The sequence below is a fragment of the Durio zibethinus genome, chromosome 10, assembly GCF_047325235.1.
Source record: "Durio zibethinus cultivar Kanyao isolate XHJ-2024 chromosome 10, ASM4732523v1, whole genome shotgun sequence".
NCBI lineage: Eukaryota > Viridiplantae > Streptophyta > Magnoliopsida > Malvales > Malvaceae > Durio > Durio zibethinus.
The window spans coordinates 1351207-1369532 of record NC_143171.1 but is presented as its reverse complement, the minus strand read 5'-3'; the positions used below and the strand labels follow the sequence as shown (position 1 = coordinate 1369532).

Here is an 18326-nt window from a genome sequence, read left to right as displayed (position 1 = left end):
TATTTAGGTTCTTGTTCAGCCTTGCTAAAAAAAACTTATACTTTATCATTTTTCATCCTCTTCATGTATCTTACACTATTATTTGCACATTCCCAATCTTCTTCATAACATAAGTCTAGCTTTTACCACAAATGCTTTCATCTCATTGTAATGTTGTCACCTTTTGATCACTTTGTTTAGAATGCCATAAATTAGTCTTCAACTCAAAGATTTGAGATGAGTTTTTCAAATTAGAGTATGTCTCTCAAACTACTTCCCATACTTCTCTTATAGTTGGCAAAACAAGTAAGTTTTTTTGATTGCTGGCTTTATGGAATTTACAAGCTATGTAATCACTAAAGAATTCTCAAATCTCCATGTCTTTAATGTTGGGTCATTGCTAGCTGATTTCTTTAGTGGTTGAGCTTTCTTTTGCCATCAATCATGAGCTTCATTGATTGCTTCCATTCTAGATAATTTTTACCATTTAATTTGTGAATGGTTAATTAGGTAGATGAATTTTCAAATCGACTAATATTTATGGTAGAAACACCTTCACTAATAGCACCTGCAGATGCTGTGCATTTTTATCCAGTCATGGCTGTTTTGACTATCACGATTGTCAATAGAAATGCATATTCTTTGATACCATATAAACAGAATAAAATAGAATAGAGGAGAAAGAAAAGATAACTTCTTATTGATTAACATAAGAATTACAAGGATTTAAATAGAATAAAATTTAAATAAGAATCCTAAACCTCAAAAATCTAAATAAAACACATTTTTAGGGATTTCAATTTTTTTTCAATCCTAACTTTTTTTAATTAATTTTAGACTTTTTTAAAAAAAAATAAAAAAATCAATAAAATAAAAATTTAACCTTAAATTAAAATCTTGGATTAAATGAAATATTTATATCTCTCATTAATGATCGATAATCCATCATATTTATGATATTCAATCATATATATATGTTTTAGTAATATGAACAAAATTGGGTAAAATTTAAGATTTAAATTATCGGATTTAGATGTAACAAGATTGATCCGAACTTAACCCGATATGATTTATACTTAATTTGCTTTGCACATACTATTAACATTTTTAGTCACATGCAAGTAAATGCACCCTACCTCTTTGCATGTAGATATGTTATATATGCATTTAAAATTTTGTTTAAATCAAGAAAAGTGAATTTTAAATAGGAGCGGTTTCCCTCACTGTTAAGGTTTTGGCCTTTAGGCACAATTAGGAACCTTTTTCAGCTTACTTTATTTTATGAATTTTACTTAAGTAATCAGCTTCAACTTGTATGTATCATTTCTTCTATTAGCTATTGCCTATTTTTCTTTAACTTTGAAGAAAATTTAATTAGGTAAAAAGGTATGTGTAAAGAATGATATCAAAAATCTCATAAGTGTCGAAAGGGGCTTCAAAGGCTGAACCAACAGTGGCTTAGTTACCTTCCATAAGCAAAATTGAAAAAATAATCAAATCTAGCGCCTTAGATAGAATGTACTATTTGCTTTTGCTGCTCAACATAAATTCAACCTTATTTCGTTAGATAATTATTCAATTTGGATAATTGCTTGTTGCAACATAAAAATGAAAAAAAAATGAAAATGAATTATAGGATTAGTTTAATCAACATATAGAAATTACTCTGCCCAATTTGTTGTATAATTTTGTTAAGTTTTTCAAATAAAAAAAAAGATTTTGTTAAAATTAAGCTAACTACGTTTGCTTTGTTTAATAATAGATGTAATTAAGAATTAAAGATCAACGTTTTAGGTTTTGTTTAGTTGTTACTTTTGCTACTTGTTGTTAGCTATTTACATTTTACATAAAAAAATTTAATTGGATTAAAATATACCTCATATTCAAACATAGTTGTTGCATATATATGTGAAATCATGTATTTTTGTCGTTCACAAAAAAAAAAAGTTGTTTTAGTTGTTCTAAAATATTATTGGTATCTCTGTCCAAACACATTTTATACTTTCTACTTAGAATTAAAAAAAAAAAAGTAGCTGAAGCAACAATGAAATGGAGCCTTAGTTGATTGGAGTCTTTCTTTTATCAAAAATGGGTATATGTTTTCTCGAGTAATATGCCTTTAGAGTGTCTTTGAGATTATGTGAAAGAAACTATCCATTTTAGGTATGAACAATTGGTTCATTGGCATATAGGATTAGATTAATGCAATCTTTTAATGGTCTTATTTTATACAATAAAGATAATGACAATGAGAAAAAAGATGAAGATATGGATGTCGAAGTTAATATGCAAACTAAAGACGTAGCCCAAGCACTTTCTATGGTAGATGCTCTTGGCAAAACTTTCAAGAACAAGTTGGGGATACAATTGGAAGATCTTACAGATGGTTTGAAGGAATTTGACATAGAACATTATGATGATAAAGATGATTGTATCTTTGATTAGATTATCTACTGTTTTTATTTGCTTTTTTCTTTTATTTGCTTTTTTCTTTTATTTTGTTGTTATCGAGATCCTGATTTGCAATTGATCTTGAAACATTTTTAAATTTTAGTTTGATAGTAATCATGACTCTCACATGTGCCTTACTATACGTGCATGTTTGATTATATCTAATGAAGCCCCTACTCATTGTTGATGTCAGGTATTGAGCTATTTAGCTAGGAGTTTAGTGATTTTTATTATCCAAACAATGTAATGGATCCATTTTTAAAGGATGAGGATGTAAGAATGAGAACTTCCTTATGGTTTGACCTTTTTTTTTATAATTTCTTTAGTTTTTATTACTGGGACAATTTTAGGATGATGATTCAGAAGAGATTGAAGACATGACCATTAGACCTATGGATTCTGTCATAGTTTGTGCACACAATGAAGATGATGTTAGGTATCTTAAGGCATGTTGCCATCACACACACACATCAGAAACATACACCCTAGGCATTCATTGTGCACTATTTCTATACAAACAGATTTAGATATATGATGATCCAGATGAAGGTGATTCAAACATGTATGTTCACAATGATATCATTATTTCATCATTTTTGCTTTGCACTACATGGCTTGTTTGCCTGCTTAGAGGGGAAAAAAGGTTAGATTATGGGAAAATATTTATTTACAATTGATTATAATATTGTAATATGTATATTTATATTTGTATCCTTAGAATTAAGTATTCGTGTCTTTAGAATTAAAAATAAAAAATTAAGATAAACAATTCCTCAATTATATGATCAATTTTTGAAAGATTTAGTTTCCTAATTTACCCACTAGTTAGTTGTATATAAACCTAAGGTGTTTATATAATTTTTTATGAGCAATTTTTCAATATACCTTCAATTTTTCATATAGTTTTATTTCTTAGTTTTTTTACATGGCATTAGAGCTAAGAATTTCTTTCATTGACTTTTCCTAATTTATCATGTGGAAGGCTTTTTTTATCTTTGCCTACACGTGATATAGGCTTGTTAAAATGGATTATCCTACACCTAATAAATTTTTAATATCTTATAGTCTTATATTTAGGTTGGGCCCCTCCACTTACGGCCAATTGATTGTGAGTTGAATGCTTTATATGGTATTAGAGCTTTAGGCTATTCTTGGGAAGCAAAATTTTTAGCTTTCCTTGTTGACTTCTATTTTAGGCGTTCATTGTCGAACCCTGTTAAGGTCTTTATAGCCATTTTATTTTTTCTTTCTTTAGCCTTCATTGCTAAAAGTCATTTCTGGTTATATCTTGAAATTTGTTTCAATTCAAAAAGAGATATCACTACCATCCAATTTGAGAAAGAGTCAATTGAAAAAATTATCGAAGTATTACAAATGTCTCGAAAATAAGAATAGTTGGACAAAAAAAATTGAGAAGCTAAGAAGCCTATTGAAAACCCTTGAAAAGTATATTGGGGTATGTTCCTTGGGTAAGGTCTCTAGTTCAGGTAAAGCTTCTAGTTTTCATGGATTAAATGTCTCAGTTAAACCTATTACAAGTTCTTAGATCATTAATTTATGAGTTATAGACCATATGATATATTCCTCATAGAAGTTTAGTACATATACCTTGTGTCCTAATAATAGAAAAATTATTGTTGCAGATGGTTCACTTACTACAGTGGCAGGATTAAAAGATGTTCAAATTAATCCCTTGTTTGTTCTTAAAAATGTTCTTCATGTTCTTGGATTATCTATTAATCTGATATCTATACAAAAACTTATCAAAGATATAAACTGTAAAGTGACTTTTTATCCATCTTATTGTGAATTTTAAAACTAGAGTTCGGAAAAGAAGATTGGACTTGCTAAGGAAAATGATGGACTATATTATCTTAAGACATCAAACATCACAAGTAATATTAAGAATAGTTTACCTTTGTCATTTTTTTTATGAAAAATCTCTAAATAAAGATAACATCTAGATTTATCCATTTTCGTCTTGGACATGCTTCTTTTGGAACTTTGAAAAATATATTTCCTTTTTTGTTCAAAAGATTAAATGCTGAAAATTTTTATTGTGATGTTTGTGAACTTGCAAATAATAGACGTATATCTTTTCTAATTATTAATAAAAGAAATTCTACTCATTTTTTCTTGATTCATAGTGACATATAAGGTTTCTCTACAATTCTTAATATTTTTAGTGTAAGGTGGTTTGTTTCTTTCATAGATAATTATATCAGGGTCTCTTAAATACTTTTACTTAAATTTAAGTCAGATGTGAATAATGTGTTTTTAAGCTTCCAAAAAATTATCCATAATCAATTTGGAGTGAAAATCAAGAGATTTAGGTTTGGTAATGCAATAAACTATTTCAACCAGAATTTATCTACCTATTTCCAAAAGAAAGAGATTATTCATGAGTCATTTTGTGTTAATACTTTACAGTAGAATGGAGTGACAAAGAGGAAAAATAGTCATTTACTAATCACAACCCGAGCTTTACTTTTTTAAGCAAATGTACCCAAATCTTACTAGGAGAAAGCTATTCTCATTGTCACATATTATAAATAGATTAACTTCAAGGGTTTTGGGATTTAAAACTCCTATGAAACTACTCTCACAATTTTATCCTAACTTTAATACCACAAACAACCTCACACCTAGGATATTTGATTGTACATCATTTATTCATGTTCACAGTCACAATAGGGGAAAGTTGGATTTCAGAGTAATTAAATGTATTTTTATGGGATATTCATCAACTTAGAAAATGTATAAGTGTTATCATCCTCTTACCAAAAACTTTTATGTGTCTACAAATGTCATTGTAGAAAAAAGTAAACTATTTTTTACTTAACCTTATCTTCAGAAGGAGACTTCATTCATGGAAGATAAGGATAAAGACTTTTTTTGCTTGATTTGTCATTTTCTTCAACATTTTCACCTATTAATTCTTTTAAGTCGAAACTTATTTTTTTTGAGTCCAAGTCAAACATTGAATTTGAGTCTGAATCCATTTCAAACACAGAAGATGTGACAAAAGATAATATTGTTCTTTATTCTATGAATGAATTACAAGTGTACTCAAGAAAGAAAGTTTCAGATCTTGAATCAGTGCCAGTCTAAAAACCTGATCCTAACTCTGAAAATAAAGTAACTATAGTCTTTAACATTATTTCTCAAAATAAGCATGAATCTCCTAAAACTATAACTATTGATTATGATCTACCTATTGCCATTAAAAAATGAATCAGAGAATGTACTAATCATCCACTATACCCAATCTCTAATTTTGTGTCATTAAAAAATATTACCATTTCACAAAAATTTTCTTGTGAGCCTAAACACTATTTTTGTTTCAACTACATTATCTGAGGCATTATCCAATGAGAAATGGAAGTAAGCCATGAAAAAAAAATGGAGACCTTAGAGAAAAATAAGACATGAGAACTAGTAAAGTTACCGGAAGAAAAAAATCTAGTTGGGTGTAAATGGGTTTTTAGTATAAAATACAAGGCGGATTGTATTATTGAAATGTATAAAACTAGGTTAGTAGCTAAGGGCTACACTCAAACTTATGGAATGGATTATCATGAAATTTTTGCTCCAGTTGTCAAGATGAATACAGTTAGGATTTTGTTATCATTGGCTACAAATTACAATTGGCACCTTTAATAATTTCATGTAAAGAATGCTTTTCTACATGGTGATTTGAAAGAAGAAATATATATGAAAGTTTCATTGGGATTTTGAGGTCATCTAGAAGTAAACAAAGTATGCAAGCTAAAAAAGGCTTTATATAGCCTTAAACAGTCTCCTAGGACTTGGTTCGGCATATTTGCCAAAGTAATACTAGCAATGGGATATAAGTAGAGTTAAGAAAATCACATATTATTTATCAAGTACTCTGATTCAGGAAGAGTCACAGTTTTATTAGTGTATGTTGATGATATAATTGTAATTTGAGATGATGAAAAAGAGAGAGAACCTTTAAAATAGTATTTGACTAGAGAATCTGAGATAAAAAAGCTAATGAGATTGAAGCACTTCCTAGGAATTGAAATAGCTCACTCATGACATGGTATTTTCATCTCATAATAGAAATATGTTATGGATCTTCTGTAGAAAATTAGAAAACTCACATGTAAACTTGCAAATACCTTTATAAATCCTAATCATAAACTTGAATAAGCTAATGAAGATATTACTGTAGATAGAGAGATGTACTAAAAATTAATTGAAAGACTCATTTATCTCTCACATACTAGATCTGATATAGCATATGCTGTGAGTGTAATAAGTCAATTTATACATAGTCTTAAAGAAGTGTACTTATAGGCTATCTACCGTATATTGCACTATTTGAAGGCCAATCCTAAGAGAGGTATCTTATTCAAAAAAAAATTGAAGCTGGTTTTAGAGGCATATACAAATGTTGATTGTGCATGTTCAGTAACTGATAAAAGATTTACCTCAAGCTACTGCACTTTCCTAAGTGGTAATCTTATGATTTGGAGGAGTGAAAAATAAAATGTGGTGGCAAGATCAAGTGCTGAAGCAGCTCAAGGAATTTGTGAACTACTATCGTTAAAGATTATCCTAGAAGACCTGAAGATCAAGTGAGATGAACCAATGAGACTCTACTATGATAATAAGTTTGCAATAAACATTGCACACAATCTTGTGCAACAAAACAAGACACATTGAAGTAGATCGGTATTTTATAAAGGAAAAACTAGATAGTGGGTTGATTTGTATAACGTATGTATCAACTAAAGGTCAACTTACAAATGTGTTGACTAAAGGTCTCAATAGTGCAACATATCAAGAAACTATTTTCAAGTTGGGAATGAAAAACACTTATTCACCAATTTGAGGGGGAGTGTGGGAAAACATTTATTTACAGTTGATTGTAATATTGTAATTTATATATTTATATTTATATCCCTAGAATTAAGTATTTGTATCTCTATAATTAAGAACAAAAAATTAGGATGGTATTAGTTTTTTGAAAGATTTAGTTTCTTAGTTTACCTACTAATTGGTTGTATATAAACCTAAGGTGCTTGTATAATTTTTTATGAGTAGTTTTTTAATATACATTTAGTTTTTCACATAATTTTATTTCGTAGTTTTTTGACATAGACACTTATATTCATTTGTACTATTAAAGTTTTTGTGGGTATTTGTCTATGTCTCTGTTTGTGTGCATGTGCGCTTCCAAGAAGTACTTCAATTTTCTCGGGCTTGTTCTCGAGAATTTATAATTCCTAATTTCCATGAGCTTGATTTCAAGTGGACGTTGTTGTCTATTTTTTTTCTTTTTTTTGAAATCTTAGGAATGGGAAAATAATGCTCTCATATTTAGCTGGTGCTAATTCACATGTATCCACTTGCTCCTATTTTATTGCAGGGAATTTTCCGGCTGTTGGTTCAATGGAGCCATCAATTGAAATATGGGACCTTGACATTGTATGTTATAGAAAATGTTAGTCTTACTTATCTCATAGGTTATAAAGTTACTGACAATGAGTCTATTCAAAACCATCTATCGTATTTTTCTTAGATCGATGAAATACAGCCATGTGTGGTATTAGGTGGCACAGTGGTGAAGAAGACAAAGAAAGGAAATCAGGTTTTTTACTGAATTCCTTCCTAATTTATTGCCCTTAAAATTTTTTAAATTTTATAAGTTTGCTCTTTTGTCAAATACTTCATAAGTTTATAGTGAAAATATTTTTGGTCTTTTCATGAACGTTAGTTCTTTTACTCATGGATATCTCAATGTATGTTAACATTGGCTACATTGAATGTGATAAAGAACAAGTTTGTGGTCCATCTTCAAGTGTCTATTTTAGTTGAAATTCCTTTTATGCAATTCAAAGGGTGATTACTTTCATTTAATGTTATTCATTTATCATATGATCTTCATAAATATGACCACTTTCTGGCATTCTATCCCTTTTTTGACACTTTTGACAAACACCACTTTAGGTATCTAGATGGATGTTATCATGTAATAGAATGAAGAGTTGTGCAGAAGGGATTTCTTTGTAAATTTATCATCTGTAGATAGTAAGATATGACTCCAAGTTGTCTTTCAAATACATGTTCTTATATGAACAGTGTATATATGGCAGTGGAGCTTCTTTTGGCAATGGACATGTCTATGGTAGTATTGTTTTGTCTTCTTTTAAAGGGGGAAAAAATAAAAAGGAGGTGGTCTATGGTGGTGTGTTTATCAAAAGAACGTTTTTAGATAGAGTGAGGTTAAAGGTTTCAGTTCCTGTACACTCAAGTACAGGAGGGTCTGTAATGGTGAGCGAATATGCTTTTCTCACTCTTCCATGCCGTTTGTCTTTCATCCCTGATATTCAATCCTGCCCATAGAGGAATAACATCATATTATCAGTTCATCCTTAGCTTAATTACAAACTCTACTGCCATGACATTACCATGAGGAGGTCCTAAATAAAAATAGCTCAGAGCTGAGATGGTAGAAAGGTTATGACCTTATTACCATTTTCATAAAAATTGGTGTGGATTCTTTTGTTTTTATTTGCTGCTTGGTAATTTTTTCAGTTCTATTTAGTTTTGATTTTGAAGAAATCTGACTCCAACTAAAATGATATTTATGCCATATTTAATGCAGTATAAACATAATTTTTGGAAATTGCATCTGTTAGTCTCTGTATAAGCTATGAAGTACACATACATCTTACTATAAATATGGTGTATAATGTGTTAGGAAATTAGGTGATGATTCCACCTCCCCCCCCCCCCCCCCCTTTATGTCATAAATCTGTTAAAAATATTCACACCAGTTAACTAAAGTTTAGATTTGAGAATAACAACTTATTATTATTATTTTTTTCACTTCCTTGCTTTGCTTTGCGTTAGAAATCAAAATACAAGGAGGGCAGTCATACTGGTGCAGTTCTTGGTCTAGCTTGGAACAAGGAATACAGGTTATTTTGATCTTCCAGATTTTGCCTGTTCTTGCTTTAATGGAAATTTATGAGGAAATTAATTCTTATACTTGAAGTTTTTCTTTTTTTTTTTTCTTTTTTTTAAAAAAAGAGGAATATCCTTGCTAGTGCAAGTGCTGACAAACAAGTGAAGATTTGGGATGTTGCTGCCGGAAAATGCAACATAACCATGGAACATCACGAGGGCAAGGTAAGAATTAAGTTTTACTAGCACCATAGAAGTTGTCTTCCAAATATATTTGGAATATGCAGGAAAAGAAAACAAATCTCTATCCGCACTTAATAATTGCATATATGCTACATATTGTGTTTGAATCTAGTTTTCATCTCCACAGCTCATTATAGTGGCGTGTTGAGCAGATATTGCCTGTGCAACTGTTATATGAAAATTTTAGGATATTAAAACAAATGAATGAATATTATCTTCAAGGTAGGGTCAATCTAATTTCAGGGCTCTATATTTGATCTCGTTACCAGTTTTTCCTATCACTGACCTTTCTTCTCTTGGATTAGTGTTTTGCTGTATGTGTGTGTGTCCATATCTATCTCGCTGAGCAGAACAAGCATTGAGATGATGCAGTGCTTATATGTGGCATCTGCTGATTTCATCTCCATTTTAAAGCATTAACAGATATTAAAGCAAAAGATGTTTGGAACTGCGCAAGTGGGTAATTTGTAGAATTTGTTTGCTTTTGTGTTTGAATACAGATAATTTGTTCTTAATCCTTTAGATTGTTATATTAGATGGCAAATATTATATGAAAACCACCACAAAAATTTTGCCTTCTAGAACAATCTCAGTTGTAACTATAACTACTTTATTGATGTTGAATTTTGTTATTAATTGTTGCTCTAATTTTAAATATTCCATTTTTTTTTAAAAAAAACTTTGCAGGTTCAAGCAGTTACCTGGAATCATCATGTGCCACAAGTTCTGCTTAGTGGATCTTTTGATTGTTCAGTTGTCATGGTAATTAAATTGTTTACTTGCTTAAAGTTCGTACATTTTTTCAACTGTTCTGCCAAAGCAACTTGTGTTTGCCTTCTGCTTTTCTGCCAAAGCAATTTGTGTTTGGTTTTTTCTCTTTTGATTGCTTTCAATGTATTGAGAGAATAATTTTACCATGGTTATACATTGCAGAAGGATGGGAGAGTACCGTCTCAATCTGGTTTTAAGTGGTCAGTCACTGCTGAGGTTGAATGCCTGCCATGGGATCCACACACCGAGTACTCATTTGTGGTGTGTGCTTCAGCCTTTCACTTAGGGCTAATGTCTTAGAGATGCTGTTGCATTTATTTATTTCTTCCATTTAAAAACAAAGAGACGGAAGACTATCTTTGTTAATTGGCTGCATATTGAGATTTTTTTGTTTTAATCAGGTGAGTCTTGAAAACGGTACAATCAGAGGTTATGATATTCGAGCTGCCAAGTTGGATCCATCTTCCGAGTCAAAACCAAGTTTTACTCTCCGTGCACATGACAAAGCGGCTTGCACCCTTTCATATAATCCTGCCGCACCAAATGTATAAACCTATGTCTCGTTCTCATTCCTTGGTTAGGTTATTTATTTCCTGTGCATGACACTTGTTTTATTTTGTCACAGCTTCTTGCGATTGGATCCATGGATAAAATGGTAAATTAAGTTTTTCTTTGAGTGCTTTCATATACCATGGAAAGTTATGAATATAGTTTAGGTGGTTTCAGTGGTTGATCTTCATTTGCTTCAGGTAAAACTTTGGGATTTATCAAACAATCAACCTACATGTGTTGCGTCCAGGAATCCTAAAGCAGTAAGTGTGATTTAGAGGAAGCATTTGGGAAGCCATGTGTTACTTTCTGATCTCTCCAATATGTATTCATTCTTACATGTTATTGTGAATCTTAGTAGGAAGCTGTCTTTTCCATTTCCTTCTCACAAGATAGTCCTTTTTTGCTGGCTATTGGGGGCTCAAAGGGAAAATTGGGAGTGAGTGGAGAATCTTGCAATAGCATGTTTTTATTAGTATTGGAATTTGGTACCATTGAATGGAGGGTGATTATATTACAAACTATAATGCAGGTTTGGGATACATTATCCGAAGCAGCCGTCTTAGGGAAATTTGGGAACTACAGCCAGCCGAGCAGACCCAAAACTTAACTTGAAAGGTGAAAGCTTTTGTTGTTTCTTTGACAGTTTGCATTTATTTGAGGATGAGTTTCTTCATGGGTTGCAAGAAATGTTTTTATGGTTTTGAAATCATTTTTGGGAGTATATTTTGTAATCCAATGCATGGAAATTTTGTAGCTATTACTTAATGGTGAAAAAGTAAGAAAATAAAGGAAATGAGTGCATTGCTTTGAAGTTGAAAGGAACTCTCTTAGATGATCCAGGCTTCATTTCTTAGTGTTTGTTGAACAAATGACCAAACAGTTTCCAGATAGCGTGAACAATCTTCCAAGTCAACGAGGTTTTTTTTTTTTTTGGGGGGGGGGGGGGGGGGTGGGGTGGTGGGCAACGAGCTTAATCTTGTAAGTACTTGAAGAGAGTATGCCAGAAATGTAGTTCCAAGAAACCCCCGATCCTAATTCGATGTTATATTCTTTTCTTACGCTTGTGCTTGTAGTTTAGCAACGGAAATGTTCCTTCACTTTATCCTTTTCTTCTCCATTCTTAATTTTTTTGGGTGGGGAGGGGGGTTTAAAAATTTTCAAATAATTTTGTTAATTTATTGTGATAAATAAATTCTTATAATTATCTAATAAATTTCAAAGCAGAGTGCTTTGAAACGGTCATCACAATCCATCACTCGGAGTTATACTTGAAGCTCAAGTTGCGTTTAATGTTTGAATTTGTTTTTCAGAATGTTGTATGTTGTAAATTGGAAGTTTGAAGCTTGAAATATTCTTTCTTTCATTGCCCGCCAAAGGCGTTGAGAACGTTTCAATTGCGTGATTAGTACTAGCATGAAATTTACGTGAACAAATTCCTACTCTCTTCGGTTCAAATTCAGTCCGCCTGCTTATAAAATAACTCTTCTTATTGTCATTCTCCAAAGCCTAAATAGCAAGAGATAATAATGTCTTCACTGTTGGGACAGCTGCCTTCCATCACCACCCTCTTGTCCATCTATGCCTCCGTCTCCGCCATGGCCATGCTACTTCGCACAATGTTGAATGAAATGATCCCCTACCGAATGCAAAACTATATTTCCTCTAAATTCTTTGACTTGGCCTCTCGTTGTCTTTCCTCTGACTTCACTTTCATTATCGAGCAACGTTGGCAAGCTCTTAATAACGAAACATTCCGCGTCGTCGAAGCCTATTTGCCTACTAGGATCGGCCCCTCAACAGATAGTCTGTTGATTGGATCCAACGAACCCCTAAATCCCAGAGTGCCACCAAAAAAAAGCATTCCCGTTGATTGCAAGATCATTGATGAATTCCATGGCATGCGCTTAGAATGGACCCTTCGTTCTATTGACTCCAAAAAGTACTTCCCTCGCGAAAAAAGATACTTCCGCTTGACCTGTAAGAAAGGTGACAGAGATAGAGTAATGCAAAGCTACTTCCCTCACATTGCGAAAACGGCACAATCCATCTTGAACAAGCGTGAGACCCTCAACATCTACACCTACGATCAAGAATCTTCCATGTGGGAATCCACAGTTTTTAAGCACCCTGCAACCTTTGACACTATTGCTATGGAACCAAAGCTGAAGCAGTTCATAATGGAAGACCTTGACTCATTTGTTGCACGCAAGGATTTCTTTGAGGGAGTTGGCAGGGCTTGGAAACGAGGGTACCTTCTTTATGGTCCACCGGGGACAGGGAAATCTTCACTGGTCGCTGCAATTGCAAACCACTTGAGATACAATATATACGATCTTCAAGTCCAAAGTGCTCGAAGTGACGCTGACTTAAGACATATACTAACCTCTACCACAAACAGGTCCATTCTCCTTATTGAGGACATAGACTGTGGCACAAAAGTCTCTCATGATCGTGCCAAGGTTCAAGATGATCAAGAAGATAAGGACGATGAGCAACCAAATCGCATTTCTCCTAATGATCCTGGGGTAATTATATTTTTGCATGATTCCCTTACTCTTTCCATCATTTCCTTTGTTCTGGCCTTTGTAACTTGTGACTTCTTAAAGAGGTTAGGTGATGTGAATAAGGTGATTCAGTTACAAGCTTACAATTGTGGTGATTCTGTAGGTAACATTTTCAGGTTTACTCAACTTCCTAGATGGCTTATGGTCGAGCTGTGGGGATGAGAGGATCATCATCTTCACCACAAATCATAAAGAGAAGTTGGATCCAGCTCTGTTGCGCCCAGGACGAATGGATGTTCACATTTACATGGGCTATTGCTCTCCTGCTGGATTTAGAAAGCTTGCAGCTACATATCTTGGAATCAAAGACCATTCCTCCTTTGTTACTATTGAAAATCTTTTAGAAAGTACGACAGTCACTCCAGCAGAAGTAGCACAGCAGCTCATGAAGAGTGACGAGCCTAAAGCTGTACTGGAAAGCTTCATCGACTTTCTTCGCAGGAAAAGGAATGAAGAAACTCGGGAAGCTGGGGCTCCTCCTATTCAGAAACAGGATGGAAAAGAAAGCTGAAGCTGAAGTAGCTCTTTTATGTTTGTTCTAGTATCAATTGGTATTCAAATAGTGTAAAAGTAAATTCCTGATTCAGGTTGATTGTATTAAATTCCTCACATCTTGCTTATGATGAATGAGGATTGTAATAAGAAAATTGAAATGCTCAATTTGGTAATGACATCTTTTTATTATTAGGGTTAGCCAATCAGTTTATTAGACGGCGGGCAGAGAAATGGTATTAGTTGTGTAATTTACAGTATACTTGTTAAATTACATTGCGTGATCAAAAAATAATATAATTCATTGGGGAATTAAATGATTTTAAATTTTGAAGAAATTGTTTTGATTTTAAATTAGATAAAGGGAAAAAGAAAAACAAGCTTTTAAAGAAAGACAATGTAATAATTAAAGGAAGTGATGAACTGAGTCATCATCATCATCATCGCGACTTTGTAGGTGCAAAGAATTAGGCTCACAAACACAAAAATCTTTACTTTTTAGAAGCCAGCCAACCCAAGAAGAGCTAGAAGATAATGATAAATGTGATTCCAAAATAAAACAACAGCTCATTTCAATTAATCAGTTTTATGGATGTGGGTCCAAAATATCTCGTTAATTACAAATCACAAGTTAGTTAAAAAGGAGTTCATCTAATTTTAATCTACTTCTTGTAAACAAAATAAAATTGGGAAAAGCAACCATATGCTACGTAGCTACAACAAATTAATTAAGAATATATATATATATATATGCATAAGACAATACAACCGAGCAGGCAAAAGCCCATGTAACCAAAAAGCATTGCTTAATACAGTTCCTTAAGCAACTCCCTCTTACAAAAACAACAAAAGTATTAGACTTCCTTAAGCTGCACATTCTTCTGATCCCTATTACAAAAAAACAAAAGCATTGCCAATGTATCTGTCATCTTTCTTATTAGTCTCTCGAAAAATATTGACAAAGTGGACATTTATCACCTCTGCAATCTATGTGTCAATTAATTTGAGGAAGATGTTCCAAAGTTTCCACATTTTGGCACCAGCTAATCGCGGCAACTCTTGAAACATATTCAAGAGCAAATCATCCACTGTAATTAATACGCTTATGCTCAATTACTATTTCGATCCTTGCAAGCCAAATTGACCGGAGTGAAGATGGGACAGAAGAATACCACCACTGTTTAAGAATCCCAGTGAACAAACTGTCAAAATAGACCACTGTTTATATTTTGATCACCCAATGTAAATTTATCAAGTATACTGTAAATTATGTATGATATCGATGTATCCAAAATATGTTGAAAATTAGATGATTTATTATGGGCCTAAGCTAAAAACTTAAACAAAATCATCCTTTGTTTCAGATCAATGACAGTGTACTTTACTCTTCCTTTATGCTTGATTGATTTGCTTAATAATGATTAAAACTTATTGTCAAAATAATAATAATAATAATAACAATAATAATAATGATTAAAACTTCATAATTTAACAAACAAAGAAGAAATTAATTTTTTTTACATGCCATATATACGTGTATATATATATATATATATCTACAATGTTACCTACTAAATTACATTATTGACATGTAAAATATTAAAAAGTCTGTTATATATTTAGATGTTTGTTTCAAAATCTTATTCTATAAATCATCAAAATAACTATCAATAAAAATAATTTATCTGATCAACTATAGTCTAAGATTTCTATTGATTAATAAATTTTTTGAAGTAATTATTGATTAATATTATATGCAAATACTATTAACTACTCTTGCTTACTGCCCGCCACCCCCCCCCCCACCAAAAAAAAAAAGAAAACTAGTATTGCTCCACTCATGCTTCTATCACTATAAGAAATTTGACATATAGTGACATTAAAAAAAGTATCGGTAAAACCTCAAAATCCGACAGTATAACACCATAAACCCTATACCGATAGTTAAAATATGTATTCTGATGAATTTTTAACTGTCAGTATATTCTTTATCGATATAGACTTATACTGATGATTTTTAAGGTATCAGAATAGTTTATAGAGATATACCTATGATTCAATATCGTCAGTAAATGTATATTGTTGGTATAGTATCTGTTATGTGTTAAACAATTATATTTTTTATCGACAGTTAACATCCGTTAGTATAGACTTGTATATTTTAATTTTTATTGCCTATATCGATAATTAATGCTCATCAGTATAGATTATTAGTATAGCCTGAAATATTTCAATAGTAAAATGCATTAGTATAAATTTGAAGGCGAGGGTAAAATTTTTTTTTTGAATTATATTTTGAATTATTAATATTAATTTATTTATAATCATAATATGATATGATTTCATATAAAGTAAAAATACACAAAAAAATAAAATTATTTAATAACATTTGAAATAAAACAACAAGCAAATTGTTTTATAATCCACAAATTTAAAATAAATCAAAAACTAACATCATTGTATTAAATAATAAAAAAAAGAACATTAATATCTATAATTGAATGTCTACAAACATGGTGCTCGAACTTTGCATCAAAGAATCCTCTTGGTGCTATTACTAATAGCAGAACCTCAAATCTTCTATACATATTTTGAACAATGTTTTAAAGATTGTTCACATCAAATGCATATTGATCTACTGCAACTCTTGTTCCAATGCCGGAGCCACACAATTAATTTCCTAATTAGCCAAATTGTTATTTAAGAAATTCTTATAAAATCGAAGCATGCATTAAAATTTTAGAAAAAAAGATTTTTTTTTGTGATATTTTTATTCGAGAGGCCTAAAGATAAGTTGCTTACTAGATTAAAAAGAGAAACTATTCCCCAGCTACATGTTGCATAGTCACATTTATCAACATGCCACCAATTCATAGTAGAATAGATGAAGTTTTCATTTATTTTTCCTATTGAAGCTGTTCCATTAACAAAAGCAATGCCGTTAATAACATTTTTAGGCCCTTCTCTATTTTTCGAAGTAACAAAGACTAAGCTTAGATTCATATAATACAACTAAAAATACAAAAAAAAAAAGGCATGACTTGATGACACAAAATTGAAATGCAGAAAAATAAAAAATACTTTTGAGAAGTGATGAGAGTCTTGATGCTTCAACTTTGATTCAACTCTAAAACAAAATGGGTGTTGATGGGTTTAAGTTTGTAGAGTCAATGAGAGGTGAAGAGAGTTGATGGGAGTTGGAGATTAAGGATGCAGAGTTGGTATGAGGTAGAGGTAAAGAAAATGATTTAAATTTATAAGCCTGTAATTTTTTTTGGATTATTCAAGGCGTTTTTTTGCCATAAATGCCTTAAATAATCTCTTAAAAAAATTCAATGGAGTTATTCAAGGCGTTTCTGGTAAAAAATATATTGAATAATCTTTTCAATTTTTTGTAAGGGATTCTTTCAAAACACTAAAGGAATGGATCGAACCTACGATCTTATAGTTAATAGCTGTATACTCTAACCGACTAAGCTGCTTCAGTATTTTTATTAACAATTATTCAATGTGTTTTTGGCCAAAAATGTATTGAATAATTCTTTTATAAAAATTGAAAGAGATTATTTAAGGTGTTTTTGACAAAAAATACCTTGAATAATCTTATTCAATTTTTTATAAAGGATTATTCAAAGCATTTCTGACCAAAAACACATTCAATAATATCTTAAGAAACCCTCAAAAAGCAAAAAAGAATGATCAAACCTACAACCTTATAGTTAATAGCCATATGTTCTAACCAATTGAGTTGCTCCAATGTTTTTGTTAATGGATTATTGAAGGTGTTTTTAAACGCCTTGAATAATCCTATTTAATTTTTTGTAATAGATTATTCAAGGCATTTCTGATCAAAAATACCTTTAATAATCTTCTGCAACTTTTTTGTATGGATTATTAAAGGAGTTTTTAGTTGAAAACGCCTTTAATAATCCATCTCCAAATTTTTTTGAATGGGTTATTGAAGGCGTTTTTGGCTAAAAATGCATTCAATCCCATTTAATTTTTTGTAAGCCAATAAATTTTTTTGTTTTGAGCCTATAATGATGGTTAATTTAATAACCATCAATATATAATATATTTATACTGATGGATAATCATATATCATCAAAAAAATTTATTTATACCGACAATTAAATAAAGTGTTGGTATAAGTATGGTATATTTTGACGATATTAAAAATCTGTCAATAAAAGTCTTTTTCACTTATGGAATTTGACTATCAATAAATAATCCATACAAAAATTTTTTTGTATGGATTATTGAAGGTGTTTTTGATAAAAAAAATACCTTTAATAATTCAATTCAATTTTTTGCAAGCCAATAGTTTTTTTATTT

General features: G+C 31.2%; 2 protein-coding genes across 2 annotated transcripts; both read left to right on the top strand.

The window, feature by feature from the left end:
* The first annotated feature begins 1378 nt into the window (after nt 1-1378).
* LOC111293190 (uncharacterized) lies at nt 1379-11542 on the top strand. Its single transcript, XM_089767246.1, has 17 exons — nt 1379-1496; nt 2210-2410; nt 2624-2703; nt 2781-2876; nt 2952-3073; nt 6798-6799; nt 7829-7887; nt 7982-8050; nt 9316-9383; nt 9498-9594; nt 10300-10374; nt 10546-10644; nt 10785-10928; nt 11009-11038; nt 11133-11195; nt 11294-11371; nt 11465-11542. The coding sequence occupies exons 5-17, from the start codon at nt 2991-2993 to the stop codon at nt 11540-11542; spliced, it is 945 nt and encodes a 314-aa protein (XP_089623372.1). The 5' UTR covers nt 1379-1496; nt 2210-2410; nt 2624-2703; nt 2781-2876; nt 2952-2990.
* A 772-nt stretch (nt 11543-12314) lies between these two features.
* LOC111292728 (AAA-ATPase At1g43910-like) lies at nt 12315-14248 on the top strand. The gene is made up of 2 exons (XM_022885248.2): nt 12315-13460; nt 13603-14248. Exons 1-2 carry the CDS (start codon nt 12462-12464, stop codon nt 14008-14010), a joined length of 1407 nt encoding a protein of 468 aa, XP_022740983.1. The 5' UTR covers nt 12315-12461; the 3' UTR covers nt 14011-14248.
* The last annotated feature ends 4078 nt before the right edge of the window (nt 14249-18326 follow it).

Bases quoted from the DNA above. Each gene is read 5' to 3' on its own strand.
- LOC111293190 (XM_089767246.1), top strand. From the start codon at position 2,991: ATGTATGTTCACAATGATATCATTATTTCATCATTTTTGCTTTGCACT. The intron at 7,888-7,981 runs GTATGTTATAGA...TATTTTTCTTAG, and splicing joins AAATATGGGACCTTGACATT to ATCGATGAAATACAGCCATG. The intron at 10,375-10,545 runs GTAATTAAATTG...TATACATTGCAG, and splicing joins TTGATTGTTCAGTTGTCATG to AAGGATGGGAGAGTACCGTC.
- LOC111292728 (XM_022885248.2), top strand. From the start codon at position 12,462: ATGTCTTCACTGTTGGGACAGCTGCCTTCCATCACCACCCTCTTGTCC. The intron at 13,461-13,602 runs GTAATTATATTT...GTGATTCTGTAG, and splicing joins TTTCTCCTAATGATCCTGGG to GTAACATTTTCAGGTTTACT.